Below are 22,114 nucleotides of genomic sequence, written 5' to 3' on the forward strand. Positions count from 1 at the left end.
TAAGAAATCAATTGCATCATGTAGATTTCTATTAAGCACTGGATTATAAACAGCGGTATTGGTTTGATGCAATGATTGGGCTATTCTTGTTGAAATCCATACACCCCCTGTGGAAGACATGACCTTAATCTTCCTCAAAGGGTGTGTGAATTTCAAATGGGGTTACCTGAATGGGTGACACCATTTGATATCTACACTTGCTGTGTGAGAGATTCAGGTCATGTCTTCCATAATAGGGGGTGTATGAATTTCAACTGGAATTGATGAGGCAAGATAGATTTAATGCAAATTGGTGGTATATAATTATTTTGTTGTGAAGTGAACCTATTATATTAAGTCCTTTGTGTTTGGGTATAATTTCGTGATTGGGTATTGTTTTATAATCAATAGAGACAAATGAAATGACATGAGGATTACAGAGTATGTGCCAAGAGTGACCCTTGACCTCATCACAGGCATCTCACCCTGTGACCTTTAACTTAAGGCCCACAACTTTGGCAAATATCCAGCTATACAAATGAGCTACTACCATTGATTCTGTCTGGTACTGGTATGCTAGTTACCAGCACTAGTTACCCATCCCCAGTGCATTGCCATCCCCTGCGGTTCAAGGTTTCTGGGCACAACCCCGAGTACTGTGTGTATTCAGGCATCTTAATTTCACCTTTGACATTTCAGAAAACCATAGCTACCAAAAACAACAATATTCCATGGTATTTCTATAAGAACCAATCAGTACTGACCGGTGTCCTTCATATAAAATAGTCAAGCTGGTCATTCAGCATCATTCTCACAGTACATGTCCTGTAAGTAAGTTATGGCTGTGTAGTATTTGCTTTGATATACATGATGTATGTATGGTATGGCAGGAAACATACCCTGTGCTTTTGTATACATATCCATCTTTGTGTGTAAATATGTATGTACAACAGAATAAACAAGTCAAAAAAATGTCAAATCTTGTGAATTGCATTTCTATTATTTATTTACATGTAACATTTCATTATTCAAACGTGACCCTCAGTATCATTTCCCCTTAGTATCATTCTGTTTATACCAAAGAATGAGCGACTCAATTCTTTGGTATAAACAGAATGATACCAGAAGGGGAAATGACACTACTAAAAAAAATTAAAGCATCAGACTTATTTATTGGCATTTTCTCAAAACAGCATCAGTGGCATAGCGAGGGGGACAGGCACGTGACCTGGGCGCCACATTAGGGGGGCGCCAAAATGGTGGATAAAGAAAAAAAAATTGATTCTGCACTTAAAGCCATATTATAACATTTCTTTAAAAATAGATTAGTATTTATTTTCCATAAAATGGTAGCTTTTACTGTCAGATATGTTCCCTTTTAATTTTGAGCCGAACAAGTGAGGTAAACATGGTAAAAGCAAAGAAAATTGGAATTTACTACTAGCGCCAATGCATGTTACTCCGGCGGTTTGTAATATGGTACGATCCTCTGGCATGTGTGTGTGTGTGTCACGCACGCCGTGTACGTAGAGGTGTGTTGACATCAAATACGCGTTCGACTAATATTTCCATCGTAATAACAAAATGCTGAGTCAGGCGGTTTATTCAAAATCTTGGATTTTGACAAAACTATAGCACCTAAAGTCTTGATTTTTGCAGAGATCTTTGTTTACTAAAGTACATTACAATCGTGCAAAAACCTGAATTTAAAATTTTTTTGAGGGCGTTCTCCGCAAATGTTATAATATGGCTTTAAGTGCAAGTGGTAAAAGTCAAAATTCAGTCAATTCAGCACAAGTAGTCATTTTGAAAGATCAATTTAATACCAAAATTCAACTTTATAACCAAAATTATTGAAAGTGGTGTTTGTGCAAATTTTGGGGCACTCCGCGGGCAATTGTTTCAAGAATGGGGGGTGTAGGGGCACCATTATGCATCCTTGCCCCGGCCCTCCACAACCCCTAGCTTCGCCACTGAACAGCATTGACACTGTTGATCGGATGAATGTCATTTCATGTTGCCTGGAGTAAATATACTAGTTTGATCGGTGATTACAGTATCCCCAACTGATATTGTTAAACGGATGAGTGTCCTTTCATTCCAAACACTTGCACTATTAAGTACTGAAATTGCAAAACACTGGTCAGATTTTAAATTTTGCTCAAAATTGTGACATGTCATGTCAAAAGGAGACACTTTTGGGCAGGTTATCAATTTTGAGGTTTTTACATATATATCTTAAATAAAGAGATATTTTGCTCCCAACACCGTTTTCCCCAATGAAATTGGACATTCCTAAGTGAAGATATTGAGTTCGTAAGTTATGGTATTATAAAATTGCAAATTGAGATACCGGTCTTTAAAAATATTATTGACAATGTTGAGAGTAGGAATTACCTTTGAAAAATGTCTCAAAAAATACAATATTTTTAACATTAATAACATCACAAATTCGCAACAAACCCGAATTGCGAAGGAAAAAAAAAACCCGGGCAGATTTTTGGCTATTTCTCCATTTACGATCCTGCCCAAAAGTCTCCTTTTGACATGACACGTCACAATTTATATTCTAAAAAGTCCTAATAAAACATTCAATTTTGAAATCTTTGAATGAGATCTACATGCCTACCTAGCATATTTTGCCTTTTTTTTTTAGATGGCCTCACTGTCTTGTCCTCCCCACCACCTGCGCAGTGGCGGGTGGCATTGCTGGCTGGTGCCAGGGGTGGCTTTCCTGCCACTGGTAGCACGTCTGAGATAGACCGTGTTTCCAACCCGAAAGGATCTGCTGGTGTGGCTACCCTGAGGGAATCATCGTTGGTACTTCCTCAAAGGAATTATTGTTCATCAGTTCCAAGATATCACATGCACTTTATACTGCAAGGAAATATAGCTTCTTGGCCAAACCTTTCTTTTGACCCAAGCCTGGGATTCTTTTGGATTACTGGATGTAAATGTTTTGTGAATGGGAGATGTAACTTGTCTGGACACTGTGGCCCATATAAAAATTCTGGATACGCATTTCAATAAAAACATTTCCAAAATTGGATGATTCACACACAAAAATATTTTTGAAGGGGTGTGATATACCGGATGAGTTCCCATAAATGTTTCATGGCCATGGGCCAGATCAAGTTTCGGTTACATCTCCGATGAATTTAACCAATGGCTTATTTTTTTTCCACATGTGGTGTCCTGTCATCTGACATTGCCCTTTACATCCAAACAACCAGTTGTGTATGCAATAAAGCACTGCAAGAATGGTAAACCAAGGTCAGTAAGAGCACTGAAAGAAACAAACAAAACTAGACTTAGCTGTGGTCTAAGACCACGAACACAGCCGCTTTTGTGACCCCTTAATGACATTTGACCCCAAAATATATGAAAATCCCATAAACATTGGCTAATGTCAACGTATGTGTGCACGTGGCATCACTTTGCCATGTTATTTATGGCAGAAGGGGCATTTTGAAGGCTTTTTTGTCTCAGACCGGAAGTTACCCCTTAATGACCTTTTACCCCAAATAAAAAATACCACGTATACACTGAGTAACATCAATTCATGAGTGAATGTACCGTCTCTGTGCTATATTTTTCTTGGCTGATAAAGTTTTTGAAGTTATTTCGTTTTATACCGGAAGTGACACCTTAATGACCTTTGACCTCAAATCTGTGTACACCCCATAGACACTGGGTAATAACAATGCATGTGTGTAAGTGGCATCACTGTCCTTCGTAATTTGTGGGAGAAGATGCATTTTAAAGGTATTTCGTTTTATACGGAAATGACCCCTTAATGACCTTTGACCCAAAATAAAAAATACCATATATACATTGGGTAAACACAATTCATGTGTGAACATATCATCACTCTCCTATGTTTTTCTTAGTTTATACAATTTTTTGAAGATATTTCGATTTATACCGGAAGTGACCCCTTAATGACCATTGACCCAAAATCTGTGTACACCACATTGACACTGGTGTCATTGTCCTACGTAATTTGTGGGAGAAGATGCATTTTAAAGGTATTTTGTTTTAAACCGGAAGTGACCCCTTAATGACCTTTTGACCCCAAATAAAAAAATACCACATGTACATTGGGTAATTGCAATTCAAATGTGAACATACCGTTACTGTCCTATGTTTTCCTGAGCTAATAAAAAAATTTGAAGGTATTCCGTTTTATGCGGAAGTGACCCCTTAATGACCTTTGACCCCAAATATGTGTACACCTTATAGACACTGGGTAATTACAATGCATGTGTGCAAGTTGCGTCACTGTCCTACGTAATTTGTAGGAGAAGGTGCATTTTGAGTTGAAATCACGTTTTTTGACACCTGTGACCCCAGCATGACATTTGACCACACGAGTTTCATGTGACATGTAGGGGCAAGGTCAATGATCATTGTGACGAAGTTAGGTCAAAATCGATGTAAGCATGTGAGTGCTAGAGCAAATGTAATGGTTGACAGAAGAAAGAAGAAGAAAGAAGAAAGAAAGAAAGAAAGAACCTGTAAGAAAAAAGACACAGCCGTGACTAACGTCACGGCTGTGTAAAAAGTCAAAGATTACATTTTGGGATCCATATGGATTAAGGGATTGGATAGCAACGTTTGTGCAGTATTTTTTGTAGGACATGAGAGCACCTCAGACACCTCAAAATTTTAGGTCTTTTCCTCCCAGCTACATACACTTTTTAAAGTACATTATCATTAGATTTATAAAGGTTACCTCATCAAAGACTGTTAAATGTCAAAAATATGAAAAATATCAATTTTTAATAATTTGCCATAAAATATGTATTGTATCGCGAATTCCATAAAATCTAAATTATTTGATATCAGAAGGACATTCCTCATATTCAGAATGCACTTTGGTGTATCTGAGGTGCTCTCAGGTCCCACAAAAAATACTGTGCAAACATTGCTATCTGATTCCTTAAACCAGCTCAGATTTTGATGAAAATGATCTAGAACTGTTAATCCTTGTCATTAATTAGGGTACTTGCCTTTTCGTGCTTGGAGACAAAAAGTCTGACTTTAATTGACAACATCTGCAGATTAAATTCAGACTACCTCTCCTTCCAAGGTTCATTTAGAATTTGGTAAATGCTGGGGGTAACTGAACCATGAAAGTACCCTGTAAAGTGAAAACCCCTACTGTCCCAATTCCGGTGGGTTCAGTTTGTATTTAAAGGTAGGGCGTATGACCGTTCCAGGATTTGAATATGACCCCCTATTTCACGGGGAATCAAGGACATTTGCAGCAATTTTACTCCATATTTTGCATGAAATCAAAGAAAATTTCCCCCAAATAACCCGCTATTTGTATCATTTTGAGGATGCATTTTCATTTCACCCCCTTATTTGGGGAATCACGGAAATGTTTTCCAAAAAAATACCCCTATCTTAATCATTTCAAGGACACTTGAATTTTACCCCCTATTTCACAGAAATGAGGACAACTACTAAAAAACGGACAGAAAAAACACAAACTGTAGCAGTAAAAAAGTCCTAGAAATACACCTTATTTTTCATTTCACAGACAATTATGCTCCAAAACACCCTTAATTTGGACAATCACAGCCAATTTTATCCGCGAAAATTCTGCAGATATTTCTTGAAACGTACCCCTAATTGGAACCATCATACGTACCCATCGTCAGTGCAGACTGAACCCACCGGGTCCCAATCCATCCCAGTTACATCAAAGAGGATCCACATGGAAAGCAATTGCTTTGGCACTGATTAATGGCTAAATAACATAAACTGGCCTCAAAAGAAACTTATAATTTTCACAAGGTCATATCTTAAAATCCTCTCCATAAAATGAACAAAAATTGCACACAGGATTACTTCAATACTCTACTCTAAACACTGGTCAGTAAACCAAACAGTTGTCCAACTGACACAACAGCAAAATGCACTGACATGCAACACCTTCCTGGACCACATTCACAGCGCAACAGATTTCTTTGGCTGGGTTCCAATTATTCACCTGTGAATGTGATCCCGGAAGCTGTTCCGTGTCAGTGCATTTTACTGTTGTGTCAGTTGGACAACTGCTTGATTACTGACATGTGTTTAGAGTAGAGTAATGAAGTAATCCCGTGTGTAATTTTTGTTCATGTACAGGCGAATAATTGGAACCCAGCCAAACAAATATGTTGCGCTGTGAATGTGGTCCAGGAAGGAGTTGCATGTCAGTGCATTTTGCTGTTGTGTCAGTTGAACAACTGTTTGGTTACTGACCAGTGTTTAGAGTAGAGTATTGAAGTAATCCTGTGTGCAATTTTTGTTCATTTTTATGGAGAGGATTTTAAAATATGACCTTGGCTTGTGAAAAATTATAAGTTTCTTTTTGAGGCCAGTTTAGTACAAAATATTTTGCAATACCTAAAACAGTTTGCATTACCCTGCAAAATAGTTCAACATCAAGAAAACAAGGGATGATTAGATACTATGCTGTGTCTTGTCTCAAGTTGAGAGTGCTGTCAGTAGGTTACACAGTGGCATCGCCAGCCTACAGACAAACCACAACTCAACACGTGTGTATACGACCCGCGAGATTAGGTTGGCGGATGCGATTCAAAACTGCCAGTGCGACATCCAACATGCTGTTACTCTCAAGATGAAATACACTATGAAAAGTTTTCATTCTGATAAGTTAACCCCCTGGACACTACTGGTCATCTAACAGCATTTCTGATTGGTTCATAACTTGAAATACTCATTTCAACTGCCAATTAGGACTAGGCTTAAAACTATTTATGGTCAAACTTGCATTTGCAGATGATCTTATTAATACCCTCCTTGATTGGTTCAAAATTGAGCACAATATTCATTTGGCCAATTGGCAGGTAGTTCTCATGGGGTTAAGAAGCTTCCAACCGATCATCTTACCTAACAAGGAGAGGCTGTGGTAGACAACACTGAGTCTTTTCTCTGATAGTCTTTACGGTGGCTGTAACAGAAGACACTAAATCACGCTTACTAGCTTTATCTGCCTTGGTCATAATCATCTGAAAAGTGGCAAGAAAATGAAAATATGGAACTTATCTGTATTCATCTTTGTTCATAATTGCCACTTGACCTGGATCTTTATGTAGAATTCATGGGTATCCAATACATTTGGAAGAAAAATTCACATAGGGTCCACTTTTGGGTTTCAAAATATTCATAAAGTCACTTTTTGGGGATACATCCACATTTGAGATACAAGTTGATTTCCCCCAAAGAGGTACACATTTGGAAGCCCTGCATCTCCAAAATATCCTGGCCTGGCTATATACACACATCTTGACACTTACTGGTAGCCATGGCTGGGGACTTTAAAAAAAAAAAACTGTTTTAAGCTGTAACTTGCATTTGATAAAGGCCTTGGAACTTTTCTTCTTTTTTATAAATTTAATTTTTTACTTACTTTTTAAAAAATTTATTCATTTTTTTTTTTTTTGCTAAAAAAAAAGTCTGGTGTCGGGCCTAATTTTATTGTAGGGTGGGTTATGCCAATCAAACAATTTTTTTAGGCCTATAAGAATGTATCATCTGGTTTCATCAATAACTGAATATCAATATTAGCAACATTAGACTCATTGATCTTGTCCTTACTTACTGCATACGGTTTGGCAAATTCTTCAAACATTTCCATGGCAACAAAGTCCTCTGGCCGTAGACCAATATTGCTATCAACTAACATAAAAGTAAGCTGCAGGCTGGAAAAGTCAAGAAATAAGAAACAAATATGGACATCATTTTGAATACACACAAGGCTTTACTTTTCATTGTCACCATATATTAGTATCAGCTACATGTACAAGTCAAGATTAATTTACAAAATTAAGTTATAATACTGAAATTTTACTGAACAACTGCAGTGTAATTTGTTGCTGTTTTTTTTTCATTTTGATGGTCTCTGGCCAGTGAAGAGCCACTTATTTTGAATGCTACTCATAGATAAACTAGTAACACACAATGGACTTCTCATTATAATTAATAAAGTGAAGTTTGTAGCTTGCACTAGATTATTCTACCTAATTCTCTTTTGTTTGGAACGAACATTTTACGAGAAACAGATCAAATGTGAAAAAAGGACAAATTATATGCAAATATCAGAGCAAAACCAAAAAAAACCAACAATGAAGGCAGCATGACAAAGCTGAATATCGGGAAGCCTTGGGGTGCACTTAAAATTAGACACAGACCCCTCATCTCTGATCCCAGTAGGGATTTCATTCCATAGTTTTGTAGGCTCCTTCCTATATGGCAAATGAAGTATCCTCAGCCTTTCTAAATGAGCATGGAAAACAAAGGCGAGTAAAATTGGATGAAGAACAGAGTCAAGGTCAGAGACCAAGCCCATCACTGATGTTCTGTAACTGGATCACATGGATCAAGTAGCCAGGTGCTTTGGCATTATATGCATTTGAAAATGTACATAAACTGCACTTTGTTTTACCAGAAGCCACTGTAAATCATCCAACAAAGGACTGGTCCCATCTAAAAGTGCATGAGAACAAGCTGTGCAGCCTTATCTTGGAGGCACTGCAAGCACTTAAGATCAAAAAATGCCCCAAACAACCTGACAGCATTGATAATGACAGTGTGTAACTTGTAATGGTCATTTAGACTTACTTCTTCCTTGAGCTAATATATCCCTCAGCAGATGTAACAAAGTTTTCTGGTTGATTATACCCATATCCTGGCATATCGACTAATGAAAAGTAATTCCCACACTGGTAAAACAGCAGCAACTTGGTGTGACCCTGTTATAACAAAATAGACATGTAAATTTTATTAGCGATACATGTATTTAAAAACAATTTAACCCTAACTGAACACATGGTTTTTATTGCTATCGGAAGGGAAAGAAGAAACAAAAAAGGAGAAAAGATGAAGAAAGAAGTCACTTGGCACCCCCCGGATTTGAACCTCGGACCCTCGCATGCCACGCGGAAGATCCCCAGCATGTAGTCACACAGGTGACGTTGGCCCGGCCAACGATTCCCCAGGTATATATGACTAAGGCTGACGAGCAGTGGTTTTCATAGTGAGATTCAGTGAGATCTGGTTCTGTTTAGGGTTAATTATGTAGGTTTCCCTTACACTGCCAGACATCTAACAAAAATTATATCCACTAATAACTAGTATTCATATTCACTTAACAAATAATATGCTAAATACTGCTGTCTACCGTGTGATAGACAACATACAAGAACAAATGAAATTCAGCGCTTATAAGCCAAACTACAGCCACTGACTAAGAAGTGCTCATATTTGTGTATGAAAAATGGATCTGTTTATCAATCCTGATGAAGTTGTCCTATGTGAATGTGATGGACAAAATATAAAATAGTAACTTTGGTTTTAACAAACAAAATGAAATCACTCACAGATTCAGGATTAGAAAGGCTAAAATTGGCCTTCCAAAAATACTACGTTTTGACGCAAACTGCAAGGCAATTTTTCAGTTGTTGAAAACAATAAGAAACCAAAGCATTTGAGCATCTTTTATGCCAATGACTCAAAATTCTCGTTAGCGACATAAGACTCTCATTCGCATCACTTTTGTTATTTATACTTACCGGTTTACCAGATGTCCTGACTTCTAAATCTACAACTTTGCCAAAAAGAGATTGGATAAGAGATGACTTGCCTACATTACTATGTCCAATAAATGCTATCTGTCATAACAAACAAATGGTAAAGAAAATAAAACTTATTTTGGGCCATTCAACATGCCCTATGAGTTTAAATGTAAGTATGATATATTGTCAAACTTTTGCAACAGGTTAATCTAATTATAAAAGTGAATTGAATCATATAAAAATACTACAGATTTCAAAGGCTCCACACAACAGAAATAATATTTCCTAAGTTCTTAAAACTAAAAGGCCAAAACATGAGTGTTGTATTGAAATTAGCTGGAAGGATGAAACATGAAATCTCCTTGCCTGATAAAAACTCTGGTTGGCTTGAACCAACAACTATTTTGTTTTTAACCCTCAAATTTATTTTGTGCAGTCAGCAAATGCATCATGTGAGGGTACATGTACCGCATTCGACCAAATTAGCGATGACTATCATTCTTTATGATGATTTTGGCTTCAGACACAAACTCTATACAGTACTAAAATCACTGAGCAACTTCCTAATTTTGACTTACATTTCAAAATTTTAAAATAAGCACCCCTAAAAGTGTCCAGGTACTAATTAGGTAAAGTACAGTCATGGAGCTTTTAGAGGTGCTTATTTTAAAATTAGGGCACTGTACTTGTGGAGCATAATAATTAAGCTCCATGAGTACAGTGCCCTAATTGTGTCTGAAGCCCAGTAAAGTGTGGCACATTATAAGCAGAATGTTGTAGTTTCTTGGATGATACACCAGTACAGCAGAACTGTTGAAAGCTGCACCCTGTGAAATGTACTGACCTGAGTGACATCACTGACTGCACCAGAGAAAAAAAAACTATAAGTGTTATTTTCACCATTGATTATGTAACAATCACTGTCTCTAAGTAACAGTGGCGTAGCATCATTGGGGCATGGGGGGCACGTGCCCCCTAATCGACTGCAAAATTTAGAAAATCCCATAAAAAAATTGCCAAAAAACAGCTTGTGCCCCCCAATCAGACTACGCCACTGCTAAGTCACCCGGTCCTCACATTCCCAAATATATTAAGGGCTGGGGTATGAGCGTTTGGGCAGTATTTATTTTGGGACATTAGAGCACATCAGACATGTCGAATTGCATTCTGAATCTGAAGAATGTCCTTCTGATATCAAATAATTTTGATTTTTGAAATTCGCAATTTAATACACATTTTATGGCAAATCATTAAAATTGATATTTTTGATATTTAACAGTACTCGAAGTAAACTTTATAAATCTGATGATTTATACTTAAAAAGTGTTATGTAGGCGGGATGAAAACCCGACGATCAATTGAAAATTTTGACCTTTCAGTATTGAATATATGGATTTTTTTTTTCCAAAAACACCAAAAAAAATTAGGTCTTTTTGGGACAAAAATCCATATCTTCAATATGAAAGGTCAAAATTTTCAATTGACCGTCGGCTTTTCCTTCCAGCTACATACACTTTAAGAATATATCATTAGATTTATATAATTTACTTCTAGGACTGTTATATATCAAAAATTTGAAAAATATCAAATTTTTATAATTTGTCATAAAATTTGTATTATATTGTGATTTTCAAAAATGAAAATTATTTGATATCAGAAAGACATGCTTCAGTATTCAGAATGCAATTCGATAGGTCTGAGGTGCTCTTATGTCCCACAAAAAATACTGTCGAAACGCAATAAACGCTCATTCTAGATCCCTTAAGCTGTATGCATGCTATTTCCAGACCTTTGACAATTTAATGTTTCAGTGAAAACATCGCTTTACAATAATTTCACAAATTTGTACCCCTTCAATAATACCTGTATCCTTTTTCTGCATTATAAATGTTAATAATAAGTTATATCTGTTTGATGGAATTAAGCGCAATGCAACCAACATGTGACTGAATAAGTTGGCTAGTATTAATTATGTTTCCCAAAATTTCAATGTAATTTTAAAGTAATTTAACACAATTCATACATGAAAGATGGCACTTTTTATTATATGTGACCATCCAGCACAACTGAGCCCTGAAGGTGCCAATCATCATTTTGAGATATTCAACCAAAATATTCTGCTTGAAATTAGCTTTAAAATGATGTATATCATGTCTATAGTACAGTGAAAATCAATAAAACAGTCAATAAATCCTTTGTTTCCTATTGTTTATTGTTAAGTTCAATGGAGCATATCTCAATAGTGGCACTGGAGACATCCGGGCTCAGTTGTGGTGGATGGTCACATATGTGTTTTGAAAAAAGATTTTTTTCTTGTTTTCTGAATATTACTTCATCTCAAAAATATTGCAGACCACAGTATCTCACCTCTGGCAGTTCATAATCTGGAGCTTGGTAGGGATAATAAGCTCCTTTAACAAACTTGATCTCATGGAACTTTCTTGGTATAAAAATCTTTTCAGCTTGTTCTACTTCCTTCGTCGTTGGCATGAATATATTGTCCTCTTCTCTGATGAGTTTCTCTTTAGTAAATGATTGCACACCCATGAGTGGATTGATGGATGGTAGAATTTTCTTTGCAACATAATTTCTGATGCACAACTTCCAATGTTTTGTAGGCTTTTGATCACAAAGTGATTTGAGTTGGACTCTTTGAAAGAGTTTTGTTGAAACAGCTTGGTATTTATTGCATACAAGCATTGTTAACGCAATCGTGTACTGACACTATTACTGTACACCTGTGCATGTGTTGACACTATATTACATCTGTGCATGTGTTAAGATCAATGATGATACACTCCCTGTACACTTCCAGCATCTAAAATCTTACTATATTCTGTAAAAGAAAAAGAAAATAGTGTAAATCAGATTTAAAGTTTAGTAAAATTCCAAGAAAAATTCATTAATTTTCTCCATACAGTTTTGCCAATCCTATATGTTGTCTTTTTCAATGGTGGATCTGATGTCAGAATGATAAATGAAGACACTAATATTATGATGAAGAGTCTAATGAACATTGATGAGGGGGCATTCCACCTTAGTCACAGCTATGACTAATTGATCCAGAAAGCCTCATCAATATTATCATCTATCGCACAAATTTTTGGATTATCCCGTTTATGAGATAATTTTCTTCGCTGGTGCATTCTGCAATACACTGATAAGATAAGACATTATCAGTTATTGAGTTAAATAAAAAAATATCATCAAAAATTTTATTTTTGCATTTTTGTAAAGAATAGATATGTGCTAACATACCCTGCAAGTGATACGACCAAACACAACCCAAATACTTGGGTAAAATGTAGTGCTGTAATCGATAAGCTTTCTGGGTATCGATATGTCGGGAGGCAAACATCCGACATGTCGATACTATTATCGATCACTTCTTTTCATTCGCTTAGATTGAAACTCAGCGATTTCGATCAGGGGATCTGGAGGGGCAGGAGATCGTGAAGACGACATGATGCATGTATTCTAGATGTAAAGCTCACCTTGGAATTGGGAGGCGGTAATTTGAGTATTTGACGGTAATTTGAGACCTGATTTGAGATAATCTAAGCATGTGTGCCATGTCGTTTGTGTATCGATACTGACATTGAGTGTTTCGACATGTCGGAAGTCTATGTATTTTCCGACTATCGATACTTACGACAATCGATTACAGCACTAGTAAAATGTCATATTTTAGTCAATGACAAGGTTGGTGGAGTTTGTCCATCTAACTCCATACTTGTACATGTAGTAGATACACACAACTCAATGAAAGCTTGATATTTATTAACACTGTTGTTTTCTTCCATTTTGCCAATATATAATTGAAAAAACACTAGAATAAAATAGCAAATTTTAATGACTTGCTATCCTAAAACAAATATATTTTTACTCCTTTGCCAGGATCACTGATAATGTATAATTAGTGTCTTTTTTTTTTTTTAACTTAAAGGCCATTTCGTGATCCACAGCGTCATTTTATACCAGTGTAAACCTCTGGCTACATATTTGTACAAAAAATTTCTTGCAGATTAATCCTTTCAGCAAAAATATCAGCAAATTTAAATTATGTTATAGTGTACCGTACCAGAACGAAATTAAAACAGTGGCCTATGAAGCAGTGTAATAAAATAAATTAAATAAATCATGCATAACTCGCAAACGCAAAATCGGAATCAACTGAAATTTTGGGAATAAACTTTTTTCGTGGATATCTACTGACAAATGTCATAAAAAGAGGATGCTCATGTAAGGTAAAGTTAATTTTTCATTACTTCCATGGTCCAGGTACGCGCTGGTGAATTGCGATCGCGTAGAAATGACAAGGTCTCCTACTACGCGCCGATGACCGATGGGTCAATCGACTTGTTGTCAAGTGCGTTGATCATCCAATTAGCGTGATTGTTTATTTCTTCTGTGTGTACGCTTGTCTACACAGCTTGGACCATGGAAGTAAATAAAAAATTAACTTTATTATTCATTAAACCTCCTGAATATACGCGAAGCCTGTGATCCAAAAATTGTTTGCCTGACCGTGCACTTATTGCTCACAATGATCCTGGAACACGGTGATACCTGCTACAACGACTTCTGCACATGCATGTATACGCTAAGCGTAGTATGGTTTAACGCACACACCAGCCCTCGAATTAAGGATCTGAAGGGGCACGGCAACTTTTTTAGGGCAAGTTGATAATTGCCTTGGATTTTCACTGAAAAGGCAAGGCAGCACGGCAATTTGTAATATTTCAAAAGGGCATCACGGCAACTGTTGAAAATTTGAAAAAGGGCACCAAGGCAAATTTTCAAAAGCGAATAGATGCATTGCTGTCAGCTGAATTCAACACCAAAGTAAAATTCGACTCTCAACTTTACACTAAAACTAACCTGATTGCTCAAAAAACCTGCTTAAATAATACAAAGCAGTCAAAAATCAACAGTTTAATTTACTTAAATTTTGCGATCCCTAGTTCTGAGCTGCAAAACTGACTCGAAACAGCGGTGAAACAGCTGTAACTTTGGTAATAATATTGATCAAATTCGCCGGGATAAAAACTATTTCGTGCAAAACATATCTAGAGATGGGCTCACATATACAAGATAAGACGATACCGGAAGGGTATCGCCATCGGTTTGCAATGGGAGGTCAATGTTTGCTAATCGAGAGATCAATTGATTTGCCCAGCACTCAGATTTTGTTCACGACACGAGGAAGCTTAGTTACTATTAAACAGCATTTCTGATTGGTCGATAGTAAGCTGAAGGTATTTCTCCGACCAATCGAGAAAATGAAGTCAGATTTCTAGCAACCAGATAATGTATAAAAGCCGATGTGATTGGCTGAATATGTAAGCTTACGTACCTAGGATACATGTAATGAATATTAATTCACAACAAACTGATTGATAGCTGGGTTACGATGCTCAATATAGCGATCGTGTTCAAGATTTTTGATTTTAACATTCCACAATTTTTCGGGGTTTTAACTAAGGCAGTGACTCAAGCCCGGATATTCGGGTACCCGCCCGTTTTTTCCCTACCCGGATACAAATTCCATTTACGGATTACCCGAATTAAAAAAAAAAAAAAAAATGCTAGGATCATTCATTGTTTCAAAAAAAAAATGCATTGAATTTGTATCCATTTTGTAATCATTAATAGAGTATGACATGAGTACAAACTTATTCAAAACACATAGGCCTACATTTTTTTTTTTTTTTTTTTTTTGAATAAGTCAACCATGAATGATCCTAGCGATTTTTTTAAATTTTTTTTTTTACGTTTGATACGGGTACCCGGTTACCCGCCCGAAATTAACCTCGGGTACCCGAATACGTCATTACCCGATAGGTCACAGCCTTAGTTTTAACCAGTATATACTTGTTAATGATTTTATAATGAAGGGGCAGGGCTGGCTGGCTGGCTAGGGCACCCACGGCAACTTCATTAAAGGGTACGGCAAGTGACTGCCGTCGGTAAAGGACATATTTTGAGGGCATTATGGCAATGGGGGTGGGCACCCACGGCAATATGCCGTCGGTGCCGTGGGTTAATTCGAGGGCTGGCACACACCCCACACAATGGCGTCACGCTTCTGTGATTGGTAGCTCTTGTTGTCAGCGCTAATGTCAAGTTTGCCAGGTCAATTTTTTATAGGATAGGTTATAACATTAATTAAAGGAGTTTCGTGATCCTAGCATCCTCTATTTATGTCATTTTTCATTAGATATCCACGAAAAAAACCTTTTCCCAAAATTTCAGTTGTTTCCGATTTTTGCGTTCATGAGTTATGCATGATTATGTGTATTACACTGCTCCATAGACAATGCGTTGTAATTTCGTTCTGGTGCACCAGAACGAAATTCAAATTTCACGATATCTTTGCTAAACGAAATAATCTGCAAGAAATATTTTGTACATAAACATTATGTAGCCAGAGATTTCCAGTGATATAAAAGTCTCAACTTTTTTTGAGAAAAGTGGGGGGATGAGGCTGTGGATCACGAAATGCCCCTTTAAAGCTGTATAAATTTAACAACGTTTTATGGCATAAAATACATAAAATGCCATTGATTGTGATTTGTTCAAAATATCAGATATGACGGTAAATGTTTTGAGCCTAACTAGCTCGAGAGGCTCTATCTAAAATACAGGTTTACATTTTACTATCTTTCATTATCTTGATGTATTAAAACTACATGTCACCTCCAAGTGGGTAGGAAACCAGGGAAAGTGAGTATGGCCACTAAAAAGTATTTAAACGTTTCTGCCATAGGTAGAAAACCTGTTTTTTTTCTGAGAACAATACAAACACGTATTATCTAAATCTTTTCATGACTTCAGTGACGCGACCTCGATGGCCATCATTTCTATACAGTGTCCAGTGAAGTGTGAGAGAATTGAATAGATGCGTGTTTGTCACAACAGAAATTAACACAATAGAAATTAGCATCTCATGAATGTGCAACCAAACTTTAGAAATAAGAAAACCCACTTTTAGACAGGATTGGCTTGTGTCTGGGCCTAACTGTATTTTTCTTCGAGCACTACCGCGGTCCGCGCCCTCGGCTCGGAAAAATACCTCGGCCCAAAACAAAAGCTTTCCCTCAATGACCTCAAAATAGATGGTGCACAGTTATTACTGTCTAAGTACTTAGCCTTAGGTAAGCTTACTTTTTCAAGGGTGACAAGCAGACATAGACCTTAAGGTACATATTTCGAGGAGCATAACAAACACCAAATTGGTGTTGTATGACCTTTGACATGCATGCATTCTTTTGTCGAGAGTGACATGGTCTTTCAATTCGTGCCGAGTGTCCTTGGCAGACTTGACTATATGCTTCAGTGGTCATGATTGAAAGGATTCAATAGATAACCTCTGCCCCACTAATTCCAAGCTATTGTCTGAAATTGCTCCTCGGAAGATGTATCATAAGAACTCAGTCTTCAAATGATAGTCATTATAACAACCAAAAGATAAATGACTGACTATCACTGAATACCAAGTTCCGCAGACGCAGTCTAGGTGACAAGGTCAAAGGACTAGAGTTTGTTTACTTCAAAAACTTTATTAGAAGACTTTGGTTAGTTTTTTAGGGCATTTTTAAATAAAAATTAATTACACAAAGTTGAAATGTATAAGGCTAGTAAAAAGTAGCGATGCCGATAATACTAAAAAATTAGATACAGCACGTATATTGGCATGATGAAATTTGGAACTAGATTAGAAGAAGAAGCTGTCGAATTTGGAACCAGCAGGGTCATGGGAGTGAATGCTGTCGTGTCTTGCCTTGTTTTGAATCATTTACATTTGGAAAACAATTAAAACGGACATCTACAAATGTTCACTTACTATTGCCATAAATAGAAAATACGCGAATCTTCAATATTTTACCACATTTTCTGAATAATGGTAAAACATTTCTCCAACATCTTCCCAAGTCGCCTACCACACACTGCGCATGAGCAACACTGCTAAATACAACTTGTAGTAAAAGCAGTACCAATAATTTGATTGGTTGAAAACTTCAGGGTCGCTAAAACTTTTTCGGGAATATTTTTACACAGCCGTGACGTTAGTCACGGCTGTGTCTTTTTTCTTACAGGTTCTTTACACAGCCGTGACGTTAGTCACGGCTGTGTCTTTTTTCTTACAGGTTCTTTCTTCTTTCTTTCTTCTTCTGCCGACCACTACATTTGCTCTAGCACTTACATGCTTGTACCGATTTTGACCTAACTTGGTCACAACCATCATTGACCATGCCCCTACATGTCATATGAAACTCGTGGGGTCAAAGGTCAAGCAGGGGTCATAGGGTCAAAACGTGATTTCAACTCAAAATGCTTCTTCTCTCACAGATTACGTAGGAGAGTGACACCACTTGCACACATGCATTGTTATTATCCAGTGTCTATGGGGTCCTCACAGATTTGGGGTCAAAGGTCATTAAGGGTCACTTCCGGTATAAAACGAAAAACCTTCAAAAATTTTTATTTGCTAAGAAAACATAGGACAGTAACGGTATGTTCACAAATAAATTGTAGTTACTCTGTGCATATGTGGTATTTTTTAATTTAGGGTCAAAGGTCATTAGGGGCCACTTCCGGTATAAAACGAAATCCTTTAAAATGCTTCTTCTCCCACAAATTACGTATGACAGTGACGCCACTTGCACACATGCATTGTTATTACCCAGTGTCTATGGGGTCCTCACAAATTTGGAATCAAAGGTCATTATTAGGGGTCACTTCCGGTATAAAACGAAAAACCTTCAAAATTTTTTATTTGCTAAGAAAAACATTGGAGGGTGATGGTATATTCACACGTGAATTGTGTTTACCTATTGTACATGTGGTATTTTTTTCATTTGGGATCAAAGGTCATTAAGGGGTCACTTCCGGTCTGAGACGAAAAACCTTCAAAATGCCCCTATCTGCCACAAATAACATAGCAAAGTGGTGCCACTTGCACCCATACATTGACATTAGCCAATGTCTATGGACGTTTTATATATTTTGAGGTCAAAGGTCATTAAGGCGTCAAAACACGGCTGTGTTCGTGGTCTTAGACCACAGCTAAGTCTAGTTCTTCTTCTTCTTTCTTCTGCCGACCACTTCATTTGCTCTAGCACTTACATGCTTACACCGATTTTAACCTAACTTGGTCATAACCATTATTGACCATGCCCCTAGGCCCTACATGTCATATGAAACTCGTGGGGTCAAAGGTCACGCAGGGGTCATAGGGGTCAAAAACGTGATTTCAACTCAAAATGCTTCTTCTCTCACAGATTACGTAGGACAGTGACACCACTTGCACACATGCATTGTTATTATCTTGTGTCTATGAGGTCCTCACAGATTTGGGGTCAAAGGTCATTAAGGGGTCACTTCCGGTATAAAACGAAAAAACTTCAAATTTTTTTATTTGCTAAGAAAAACATAGGACAGTAACGGTATGTTCACACATAAATTGTAGTTACCCTGTATATATGTGGTATTTTTTAATTTAGGGTCAAAGGTCATTTAGGGGCCACTTCCGGTATAAAACGAAATACCTTAAAAATGCTTCTTCTCCCACAAATTACGTAGGACAGTGACACCACTTGCACACATGAATTGTTATTACCCAGTGTCTATGGGGTCCTCACAGATTTGGGGTCAAAGCTCATTAAGGGGTCACTTCCGGTATAAAACGAAAAACCTTCAAAAAATTTTATTTGCTAAGAAAAACATAGGACAGTAACGGTATGTTCACACATGAATTGTGGTTACCCAATTCATATGTGGTATATTTTTATTTCGGGTCAAAGGTCATTAAGGGGTCACTTCCGACCTGAGATGAAAAACCTTCAAAAGGCCCCTTCTGCCACAAATAACATAGCAAAGTGATGCCACGTGCACCCATGCATTGACATTAGCCAATGTCTATGGGGTTTTCATACATTTTGGGGTCAAAGGTCATTGGGGGTTACAACACGGCTGTGTTCGTGGTCTTAGACCACAGCTAAGTCTAGTTCCATTTGTGGCTTTTCTTTACTGCAAGTCAACACCTTTCCATTTGCATTTGTCGCTTTCTTTCTTCTGCTGTTTTGTTACAAGCCGACGACGGATGTCGGCTTGTTCTGTCTCTTCTCAATTCTTCTTCTTCTTTACACAGCCGTGACGTTAGTCACGGCTGTGTCTTTTTTCTTACTGGTTCTTTCTTCTTTCTTTCTTCTTTACACAGCCGTGACGTTAGTCACGGCTGTGTCTTTTTTCTTACAGGTTCTTTCTTCTTTACACAGCCGTGACGTTAGTCACGGCTGTGTCTTTTTTCTTACAGGTTCTTTCTTCTTTCTTTCTTCTTTCTTCTTCTTTCTGCCGACCATTACATTTGCTCTAGCACTCACATGCTTGGACCGATTTTGACCTGACTTGGTCACAGCCATCATTGTCCATGCCCCTACATGTCACATGAAACTCATGGGGTCAAAGGTCACGCAGGGGTCATAGGGGTCAAAAACGTGATTTCAACTCAAGGGTACATGCCACCAAATAGCTTTCCATAGACTTTACGTGCAAAACAGGGGTCACGTTTTAGGCTATAAGTCGAGTTACGTCTTACTTTGAAATATGTATTTGATATCATTTTAATCAGAACAGAATTCTGCATAACATATCTGAAAATGACACCATATTTTAGGTCTACTTTTTGAGAAAAATAGCGCTATATAAAAAGACCCGATTTTCCCGTGTTTACGTCTGACTGCTAACCGCGTTTTGACCTCGTGTGTTCATGCGCTCATCATCGTAAACATCACTCAAATTTTCGCGTTTTCTGTTGAAATTAGTAGAGATCACATTCACAAGTTCTAGCAAAACACGATTTGCAACACTAAAATTGTTAATATTGTACCGATTTTGCACATTTTTTATGCAAAGTTGGGACTATAGTCGTGATAAACTTTTACCGGAAACCGCTTCACACGCGGATTTAGTGGTATGAACCCTTGAAGAGGCTAAAACATCGTTTTTAGGCCTTGAAAATGATTTTGATATCTTTTTCACTACATTTTGAATTAATTGTAAGAAATTTTGGGTTATTTTCTTTCATACTTTAGACATGATGCCGATTTCAAGCACAATCATGATAGCCGACAATTGCCATTTTTCGTCATTTTGATGCACATGAATGCACAATGGTTGCTGATTTGCTATTTTCATGAAGATATTAATTGATGTTAATAGTAAACGTTCTTTGAACATCTTTTGCAAGTGCATAACTTCAAAATTAAAACATTCTCAGTACCTGCAGAATATTTAAAAGACAAGAAATGTCAATCAAGTAGGCCTACCCCCCCCCCCCTCCATCGTCACTTTTAACCCGTTTTGTCCAAAAAGCAAATGTAATGAATGGCTATTTGAAATTAATTATTAATATAAATTAAACTTTGAATGTTATAACAATTTAAAATACTGGACAGTGGTATAAATAAAGCAAACTAGAAACTTAAATATCTTAAATCTAATTTTTTATGTAATTTTATTCAAATTGAAGGCCAAAACTTGAGTTTAAATGACAAAAAAATTGGTTAAAAAATAACAATGAAATTGAAAAACTTCTTTGTAATTAAAACACCAATAAACAATGTTTTCAATATTTTGAAACTCTTCTTTATTCATATCAAAAGGTTTCAAACTTCTACCAAAATCGGAACTTTTAATAAATTGGAAATAAAAGCAGGCCTATTCGCGGCAAACGCACGTACAGCGAAAAACCTGGCGGCGTCCATGAACGCGCTTGTTGATGTCCCTCCTCTTTTCTTCGCGTGCATTTTAAATAGATAAAGACGCGCGGAAAACGCATGGAATTGCTCCTTAAAGGGTACATGCCACCAAATAGCTTTCCATAGACTTTACGTGCAAAACAGGGGTCACGTTTTAGGCTATAAGTCGAGTTACGTCTTACTTTGAAATATGTATTTGATATCATTTTAATCAGAACAAAATTCTGCATAACATATCTGAAAATGACACCATATTTTAGGTCTACTTTTTGAGAAAAATAGCGCTATATAAAAAGACCCGATTTTCCCGTGTTTACGTCTGACTGCTAACCGCGTTTTGACCTCGTGTGTTCATGCGCTCATCATCGTAAACATCACTCAAATTTTCGCGTTTTCTGTTGAAATTAGTAGAGATCACATTCACAAGTTCTAGCAAAACACGATTTGCAACACTAAAATTGTTAATATTGTACCGATTTTGCACATTTTTTATGCAAAGTTGGGACTATAGTCGTGATAAACTTTTACCGGAAACCGCTTCACACGCGGATTTAGTGGTATGAACCCTCAAAATGCTTCTTCTCCTACAGATTACGTATGACGGTGACCCCACTTGCACACATGCATTACTATTACCCAGTGTCTATGGGGTCCTCACAGATTTGGGGTCAAAGGTCATTAAGGGGTCACTTCCGGTATAAAACGAAAAACCTTCAAAAATTTTTATTTGCTAAGAAAAACATAGGACAGTAACGGTATGTTCACACATAAATTGTAATTACC

General features: G+C 37.0%; 1 protein-coding gene across 1 annotated transcript; it reads right to left on the reverse strand.

Annotated features, from left to right (window-relative positions):
- Window positions 1-2,611: 2,611 nt before the first annotated feature.
- LOC140160358 (GTP-binding protein 8-like) lies at window positions 2,612-17,521 on the reverse strand. Its single transcript, XM_072183604.1, has 7 exons — window positions 17,416-17,521; window positions 11,937-12,405; window positions 9,567-9,665; window positions 8,617-8,747; window positions 7,598-7,697; window positions 6,886-7,004; window positions 2,612-3,265 (listed from the first exon to the last, which is right to left on the reverse strand). The coding sequence occupies exons 2-7, from the start codon at window positions 12,267-12,269 to the stop codon at window positions 3,178-3,180; spliced, it is 870 nt and encodes a 289-aa protein (XP_072039705.1). The 5' UTR covers window positions 12,270-12,405; window positions 17,416-17,521; the 3' UTR covers window positions 2,612-3,177.
- Between the last annotated feature and the right edge of the window lie 4,593 nt (window positions 17,522-22,114).

Source organism: Amphiura filiformis, chromosome 9 (genome assembly GCF_039555335.1).
Source record: "Amphiura filiformis chromosome 9, Afil_fr2py, whole genome shotgun sequence".
NCBI lineage: Eukaryota > Metazoa > Echinodermata > Ophiuroidea > Amphilepidida > Amphiuridae > Amphiura > Amphiura filiformis.